The sequence below is a fragment of the Aspergillus multicolor genome, assembly GCF_047715735.1.
Source record: "Aspergillus multicolor strain CBS 133.54 unplaced genomic scaffold BDW74scaffold_2, whole genome shotgun sequence".
NCBI classification, from domain to species: Eukaryota; Fungi; Ascomycota; class Eurotiomycetes; order Eurotiales; family Aspergillaceae; genus Aspergillus; species Aspergillus multicolor.
Genome location: NW_027395953.1, coordinates 1,920,725 through 1,929,985, shown reverse-complemented (window position 1 = coordinate 1,929,985; position 9,261 = coordinate 1,920,725). Strand labels below are relative to the sequence as shown.

The following is a 9,261-nucleotide window of genomic DNA, read 5'->3' as shown; positions in this document are numbered from 1 at the left end:
TAAATTACAAGCTTAAAGGCTAAGATACCTAGGCTTAAGAATTAATTTATATAAAAAAATAAATTACTCCTGTTTAAGGACTAAATATATATACCATTAAATTAAATACTAAGAATTAAGATTATTTAAGCTTATTATAATAACCCTATTACAAGATATTTTATAGCTAAATAAACTAAAATACTAGTTAAATAAAAGTTTTTTTTAAAAGCAGGATAAAATTAATAATTAAGTTTTATACTTATTCCTGCCTTAATTACTAATACACTATTACGCCATAACACTATCTATATAAAAATCTTTAACCCTTACCAAAACTAACACGCCCTTTTAAATAAATTAGCATGGATTTTATTACCAGACTACCCCTAATAACATACTAAAAAAAGCATGTTAATATAATCTTTATAATTATAAATTATTACTTTAAATAGTCCTAATTTATTCCTGTTTCTACCTTAATCCAAGCACATAAACTTATTAAAGTGTTTTATTAATAATGGGTTTTAAAATGGGGTCAACCTAGAGGTATTATATTAAATTAAGATTCCTTATTTACTAGTAAATACTGGGGAAAACTACAGTTTCACTACTAAACTAAAATTTATTTATTAACAGCATTCCACCCCTAAACCAACGGCCAAACCAAGCGAATAAATCAGGTTTTAAAATAATATTTACAGTGTTTCTGCGCTAAAAACTAACTTGTCTGGCTAAATCTATTAAATACAGCATAATTTGCATGTAATAATGCCTGGAATAGCATTATTAGTATATTTACCTTATTAGGTGGTTATTAGTTAAGACCCTGAACTTATTATATAGCTCATAAACAAGCCTTGGCGGACGGAGATACTGGCAGTATTAACAAGAATTAATAAATTAAATAAAATTTATTACAAGTGTGACGAAGAATAGGAAAAGAATATAAAATAATACTAAGAATATTATAATTAGTATTAAAAAGATATAAATTTTACACTAAAATAATAAGTTAAGCTTAATATTAAAAATTTAAGGCTTAAAGTTCCTGCTAAGCTTAAGCTAAAATTTATTAAACTATTTTATATTTTTAATAAAATTAAAATAAATCCTTATTACCTATATTTACCTAAAAATATAATTAATTTATAATATTTTTTATATTTCCCTGCTTAAGCCATGGCAAGGCTAAAATAAATACTAACGCGATGCTAGAACTTAAAAAGAATAAAAAATAGGAAATTAATAATATTATAGCCTAAGATATTATTAAAAATAAAGATTTATACTTAGTAAAGTGGAAAAATTAGCCTTTTAAGTATAATTAATAGGTACTAATTAAGGACATTAATACTCTGGATTTAATATAAAAATATAAAAAGAAATGCTAAAGGGAAAATCATTTTAAAAAGGTAGTAAAATAAGATTATGCATGCCACGGAAGACCTTGCTAAAATAATACTAAAAAATCACTATCTTAGCTATAAAATTAAAAATTTTTATAATTTATAATAAGCCTTACGCATCTACAAGCCCCTATAAAAGGAAAAGCACTAAAAAGAAAGTAAAAAAGTATTATTTACTAAAGGGGATAAACCCTAAACAGAGCCGGGAAGCCACCGCGGTAATTATATAATAATATAAAAACTTTTTAAAATAATAAAGCAAGCTTGCTAAAAAATAGCCAAAAGTAAAATAAATCTTAAGCTCCTAAGGAGCAAGAACAGAGGGTATTACCGCTATATACTAAATATATATAAAATTTAAAGTAAAAATAACTAAAAGGCTTAAAATAAAGCCTAAATATTCTAAATAAAAATAAGAAATAAGACCTTTATTTTCTTAATATAAACTATAATATTCTCCTTTTTAAAATAAAAGTTATAAATTATCTTAATAACCTTAATAAAAAAGCGCCTTTTTATTATAATTTACTAGGTAAAACCGCTGTTACCCTTAATAAAATAAAAATAAATATTAATAATATAAGTAATATTTTTCTTCTTAAAGGCCAAGTAATCCAGAGCTGGAATATAATAAAAAAGGGCATAATATAATAAAGTTTTTTTATAATATTATATAATATTTTTGCCAAGATCCTTCTTAGTTTTTATTACCAGACTAAACCTTTTTTATATGCCTTTTTAATAAATTTAAAGGCTTTAAGAAAGTGAAATATTACTTAGTAAATATTAAGTAGTAACTTATTATTTTAAGTTATCTTATCCTTCTTAGCCTCTTTGCCATCAGGTCGGGGCCAAAACCCGTGATACTAGATTAAGAGGCTAGCTAAATTAGCAGTGTTGCTTACTATTATTAATTTAGTCTAAGACCTTGCGTATTAGTACCTAAATAACATAAAATAAAGGGGTACTTACCAGAAGAAGGGTTTAAAGGCATCTTTAGGGTTTATTACTGCTAAAACAGTATAAAAATAATAAAGGCACTAGTAAATTTTTAAAATAACTAAAATCTTAATAACATCTCTCTTGTGCTTCGGGGCCATAATAATGGTGAAATAAAGAAGATTAATAATAAAATTAAGATGGAAACGCTTGCGAGGTAAATAAAAACAGGATATGTTTATTTTAGAGAGAATATAAAAAAGAAAAGAAGAGGGGTTAAGGAAGAGAAATTATTATTTTATGTTTGGTTACCTGTATAAAAACTATTACCATAATAACAATCTGTCAGAAAAGCCTGCCGATCCGTCTTAAACCGGTGAGATTTAAGGATATTCTGTGCGCAAGAGTAGAAGATATAAGTCTTAAGGTTAAAGAGCTTATATAGAAGACTAAATAGAAACTAAAAGGTAAGGTAGCTTGGTTTCTAAAGATAATAAATAATAACTAAAACTATTTAATACTGTAAAGATAGTCCTTTAAATATATAATTAAATTAAATTATTATAAGCACCTAATATAATCTTTATTATATCCTATTAAAGCACCCGCTTTATAGCCTTATATTAACTAATATAACTATAGTTCCTTTTATCCTAGTTGTAAGGCCCATGAAATTATACATAGCCCTTCCACAAGAACTTAAGAGATATCCGCGGAGGATCTTCCATGAATAGGCTAAGTTAGCACCCGTGCTAACTTAATATATATAAAAAATACCTGTTTTTTATAAGGGGAGAGTTTTAATTCTTAGTATTAATTTTATAATAAAGCTAGTTTTTAAAAAAAAAGGCTTTTAAATCCTTTTATTCTTATTCTTTTAGGTATATTACACCCTTTCACACTATTCGCAGACCCCTTCTAAGGCCAAGGACCTTATAGTATTATAGTATCCGCTATAATTAAATTAGAATATCCCGCGACTCCGGTTCCTAACGTGACAATTAGTCACACTGTATTGTTGTAACAAATCCATTGGTTGACATCAGCCCGCGCTGGCCGTGTTCCCTGACAAGAGATACTTTAAAGATAGTGTTAACACACAACTTGCTTCTTATAATAAACACACTAATTACCTGGTAGTATAAAGCCTTATTAGTCTTTTAATAGGCACTAGACTTAATAATGGCACCTGCTCTAGCTTTAAAAAAGAAAATAATAATAGGCCAAAGGCCTATTAAAAGTAATAATACTTATAAACATAGTCATGCTAATTATTCTTATAAAAATGCTTAATAAAAATATTAAGGTTAACCTTAATTACAGGGAACTTTTTTTATGTTTAGTACTAAGCCTGTACTTAGGAGTAAGTTTATTCTTAATATACTATAATTATTAAAATAAATATAAATTAATAGGGGGAAATAATAAATAAATATTATAAGTATTATTTTTAAAATTATTTAATAATATAATTAACCTTGCCCTTTTTTATTTCCTTATAAAACAGGAGAGATTTTACAGGACATTATGCTAACTTAATAAAAAGCTTTTATAAAGTATAATATAGCTTTTTATAAATAATTTAAAAACTTAAATAAAAAATAAGGGTTATTTACCTTAAAGTACTAATCCTCAGGCTAGTTCCTTAATAGCATTTATTTATTTTATTATAATAATTAACTTTTTAATATTTTTAACTTTAGGGTTAACTAAACTTATATTCTTTAATTATTAATAGCATATTTATACCTTTTATTAGTAGCCGGAGACCTTTTTTTATAATTAATAATATTTTTTTATTAATACAGTCCTTTTAGTATTCTTTTATAAATTTATATAATTTCACTAACTTTTAGAGCAGTTTAAGCTTTTTATATTTTAATTTCTTTTTAAATAGGGCTATTTAGTCACGTGAGTAATAAGAAAGGGAAGACTATAAATAAAGTAAAAATAAAAAAATCTTATATATAGCTAAAAAGTATTAAATAAAAGTAAAAAAAGCCCTTGCTATTTATTTTAGGCTTAAAGTAATTAAAGTAATAGCTTAAATTTTAATTTTTTTACCCTTCTTACCTTTCCTTACCTTTCCTTACCCAAGTGAGTAATATCCTTATCTTATTAATACCTCTTACCTGCACTTACCTAAGTCTTAGCATTTATTACCCCTAAAAATAATAACACACTCAGGGCTTGTTTTACTTCTGGCCATATTAATAATTATGGCTTAAGTACGGCTAAGCGGACGGGAAGCCCTGTTCTCCACACCCTGTGGTCATATGTGCTTACTTCTTCAATAAAGTAAATTCATATAAAAATATAAGTTATTCAAATCTAAGTCTTTAAATATACAATGAAGGTATACATGGTCCCTATTTCGTTCTGGCTAGCACAGTATGGCAAGATGGGCCCCCTGTACTAGTAGATGTGGTAGATCCACGGCTACATGTACCCACAACCTTACCATAGCCATAACCATAGATTGGCCAACACCTCGCGTTCTGATCATCGTATGGCAGTTCTGTATAAGCCGAGAAGCTGGTGCCTAGTTGAATAACAAACTGAATCTAGTTGCAAGGCAGTATACTCCTTTTGGATAGTTCACTGAGCAATTGTTTAGTAAGAATTAACTTTCGGAAGACGTCACCGAGATGGTAAGTCAGCCCCTCGAGCCCAAGATTAGGTATATGGTACAGGTATCATGCTGAATACTATGGTACCTCTCTGCTTCTATCATGATGGAGAGCTTCCAAGCTGCTAAAGCTCAGTTCCGTCCTGCCCGATTAGCATTGAGTGACTTGCGGGGTGAGGAAGTACCAAAGGAGTAAGTTACCATAGTAACCGACCAACCGCCCTGCTACTCTTTCTTCCAAGGTCTTTCCTTCCGTCCTCATAACACATTCTTGTCCGATAAAGAGTTGAGAACTTTGCCCCTCAATAAGCTCCATTTTTTAACCTCCTATCTTCAAGAGTTGCCAGCACATCCGCCTTTCGGGCTTGGGAGACACCCACGACGTTTAATCGCCGAAATGTCCACGTATTTGCTGGCAATGGCGAGTATCTGGGAGGTAAGCGACTCTACCATATCGCCAACCTCAATACCCAACCTAGGTAGCTGAAGAATCTCCGCTCCCAGGAATGTACCTGAATAATCCTCCTCGGGTCACGAATGTCCAATTTCAGACCTACGTCGCGTGTTTAATTGCCGTCCCGGCTCAGAGCTCGCAATGGCGACTTTATGTCTTGGAGCACAACCACCAAGCACGAGACATGGTCGCCAGGGACTCAGGAACCATGCAAACGGGCCGCTACGTGATTTTGGGGCCCCAGAGGCAACAGATACCCCTCTCACTGCGGGCAGACCGAGTGCAGCGTCGAGTGCCCAGCCACCAAACCCCAACATCGCAACTGCGAAGCAATCAGAGGCACTTTCGGGTCACTCTTCGGAACCGTGACGGCGGCAGATGCGCCATTTCTGGCTATCAGGCTCCTCCGGAAACCAATTTCGAGGGCCTTGCTGCTGCCCACATTTACCCCGTTGCCAGGCAGAGCGAATGGGCCAGAAGAACCCTGCAGCAAGCATGGCTCACGGACGCGAGCCCTGCACCGGCCATTGCCCCCAATGGGCTTTTCTCTGCCCAGAACGGCCTCTTATTGCTCAGCCATATCCATACTGCCTTTGATTCTTATAATATTGGGGTGGACCCGGACGTAAGTGCTTCCATTTGGTTTTCTGACTGAATAAATGAACCACAAAACGTTAACCAGCTCCCTGAACCTTCATAGGACAGTTATCGTGTGGTTGTCTTTGCCACAGACACTTACGGTGTCGGCGGGCGATCCTTGAGTGCCTCGACCAGACAAGGCAATGTGAATCACCGCGTGAGCGATCATTGCCTCCGCTGGCACTTCCAACAGTGCATTCTGAAGCACATGCGCGGGGCTGGCGAGCCCAGCTGGGATCTAGGCGATGACGACTATGATAATACGAACGCTATTATGGAGCACGAGGATGCGGCCGAGCTGATGGAGGCTCAGCTCGCCACCCGTTTGGGGGCTTATATCGATGTAGAGGTTAGTTAAACCTGCCTGTGTTATCTATGATGCCTTCTATACCTACCATGCTTCAAATCACTTTCTCGCGCGGCCAGCATAGAGAGAGAGATCGCGGACTGGGGCTGACGATGACGCCTGCAGGATACCAGTAGTGAGCTGGAGCCGGGCTCCGATTGAATTGAGCGTACCTAGGTACTAATATGCTCTGCGACTACCTCTTGGACCGGGGTCGCTTTTTTTCTAGTTTGTTTTCTGTGATTCCATCTGCGTTTCGGTTTCTTTTCTTTCTGTTTATGCAGGTGGTTCTTCCCCTTGCTTCATAAGTTTATTTCTTCTCGGGTGTATTGAAGATCGCATACGCATACCTCGTACTGTAGCTTCAAGGCCATCAAACTCAATCTACAGATGATCAAGAGAACACCGATATATCACATCCATCATTACCGCCAAACATCGCTTTGCGAAGCACTTGCCCCCTCGCATCCACTCGGAACAGTATACCTTCTGTTCGGGTCACTCTCCCACACAACACTCCCATCAGACTCCTTCTTGATGTACTTGTACTCGAACGTAGATCCCACAGGAATCTGAAGCGTCACCGTCCAGATCGGGTTCGACGAGGTATACTTGCTCGCCGACAGAGCGACCGCAGCAGCTGTATCCCATGAACCGAGCTGTGCGCTTGAGCCGACGATATAGACGTTCTCGCCGTAGGAGGTCGTCACCTTGGCGTCGAAGGTCACGGCGATGGATGATGCGGTCGCCGTGCAGGTACTAGTAGTAGTCGAAGTAGAAGTAGTAGACGTAGCCGTAGAAGTGCTCGCAGAGCTCGTCGTCCCATCCCCACCACCAAAAATCGCAATATCCGCACACCCCAGATAAACCTGCGCCGTCTGGAACGAGTTCCACCGGAACCGCAGCAGTGTATGCTCAGAAGTATACTCCGGGATCTTCACGCGTTTCGTAACCGTATACCCGCCCGCAATGGTCGTCGCACAGGAGTTCAGCGCCGCACCGTCAACGCCCTGGCACCCGCGTATAGACCCATCATCAGTTTGGAATTTATTGCACGTGAACCAGTCGTCCCGGTAGCAGGGCTGATCCGGTTCACAGTCCGGACTATACCCACAAACTTGGCCCTCAACATCAGTACAGCTCAGCTCTCCCTCTAAAAAGCAGTCCTCCGCAGCCTGCTTCTCAGCCTCGGTGGGGATATACCCAGGCGTCAGAAACAGATTAACCAGTTCTTGGTCCTGACAAACCCCGTAGCTGAACATACCCCCGTGGTCGCCGTTTGCGTCGACGCACCATTGTACTTCGACGGTTGAGCCGGACGTGTATGTGATCACTGGCTCTGTGCCCCAGAGACCCGAGGACGAGGGGGCGTTGTAGTCGATGCTTACGCGCGCGTTGTACCCGCAGGGTCCGCTGCGTCCTACCTGGGCGGCTGTTAGGTCGGGCCAGGCGGAGACGGGCTCAAGGATGGAGCATTCGGGGCAGGTGTCGATGCCGGCCTGATAGCTGGTTAGTGGGTGGGTTGGTGGGATAGGGATAAGGAGGCAAGTATGGTTGGGTAGGGAACGTGGTATACCTCGAAGCCCAAGCGTGTGCGGCTGGATGGGATGGTTAGGTAGCCGTGGCCGTGGACGGATGTTATGAGGGTGGCTGCGAAGAGGGCGAAGAGGGCTGCCATAATGAGCTATCTTGGGCGTATGCAGCTAGTTAGTCCCTTCCAAAGTTGTTGATAGACAATTCCTGCCAGATTTAACTTCTTTATAGTCCCAGGGAGAACCAGATACTGTATGGTAGTCAAGGAGGGTTTGATATGGATCCGATGGGTGGATGCTAATCAATATCAAGATCTATTGCGATTCGTTCCTGCTCCGAAATTAATCTATAAGTCTTGGTATCCCCGGACGAAACCCCGGATTGCGGGGTTTCTTCACAAGGCACACTAAGGGAGTTAGTAGTGGCAAGGTCTGCAGGGGTCGGGCATTTCTCGGACAAACTCGTCGCACAGCCTGCTTTCTTCGACAAGGGGGTTACATCAGGCCATGTGCCCTGCTCAGCTAAAGATCTCTTGGCTTTACTGCTCGACTAATCAATGGTGTGTCTCGTGGTATCACCGTGAGGGGACATACTTGGGCTTTTTTTGGGAAAAGCAACTTTTATAGTACTTACCTATGAGGACTGGGACTGGCGGGGGCGATTAACCCTAAAACCTTAAGCTCCTATACCTCTGTATCTGGAAGTTATATAGCATCTATACCATGGTCTTTGGGAGAGTTGCTATAGTGTAGCCGAACTGTCAGTCCTGAGTTAAGAACAACTACCTACCCAAGTAACCCCAGTTTTTGAATAGCTGGATCCATTATCCCGGAATGCCGGCCAAGGCCCGGTATATGCCCTAGCGCCCTCAGACCCTCCTGGAAGAGATTTGATGATCAGCGCTTATGCATGGAATATATTCAGTGTATCCTTTGATACCTTATCTTTTAGCGTTATTATACATGCGTGTGGTTTATACGACACCAGGGCTTGGTTGTATAGCCCCAAGGACATGAGGAGTCTGCATTCATGTTGAGAAGACCTAATACCTATACTCACAGGTTGTATGGCTACCATACCATAGTTTGATGGCGGCACATGGTGTTATTCTCAGATCCAGCGGTGCCCACCATGATAAAAGGTGCCACAATCATTGTGGGTAGTACCTGCCGTGAGAGCTTGCCAGGTCACGTCAGGGATCTCGTTGAGGAAGGAACGCCTAACTTTCTTCCAGCTTTCAATCGTCACCATCTCCTGGAAACAAACCACCATCACTTTTGCACTATGGTATTGCTCAGATGAGTGCATTCTGCCTCCCCCTTCACCCCACCCC

General features: G+C 38.5%; 2 protein-coding genes across 2 annotated transcripts; one reads left to right on the top strand and one right to left on the bottom strand.

The window, feature by feature from the left end:
• Window positions 1-5,062: 5,062 nt before the first annotated feature.
• Window positions 5,063-6,407, top strand: BDW74DRAFT_173749 (uncharacterized protein; the record flags this gene model as incomplete). The annotated part of the gene is made up of 4 exons (XM_073727863.1): window positions 5,063-5,148; window positions 5,295-5,392; window positions 5,461-6,035; window positions 6,111-6,407. 4 exons carry the CDS (start codon window positions 5,063-5,065, stop codon window positions 6,405-6,407), a joined length of 1,056 nt encoding a protein of 351 aa, XP_073589018.1.
• Window positions 6,408-6,820: 413 nt separating this feature from the next.
• BDW74DRAFT_173748 (uncharacterized protein) lies at window positions 6,821-8,073 on the bottom strand (the record flags this gene model as incomplete). Its single annotated transcript, XM_073727862.1, has 2 exons — window positions 6,821-7,894; window positions 7,972-8,073. 2 exons carry the CDS (start codon window positions 8,071-8,073, stop codon window positions 6,821-6,823), a joined length of 1,176 nt encoding a protein of 391 aa, XP_073589017.1.
• Window positions 8,074-9,261: the final 1,188 nt, after the last annotated feature.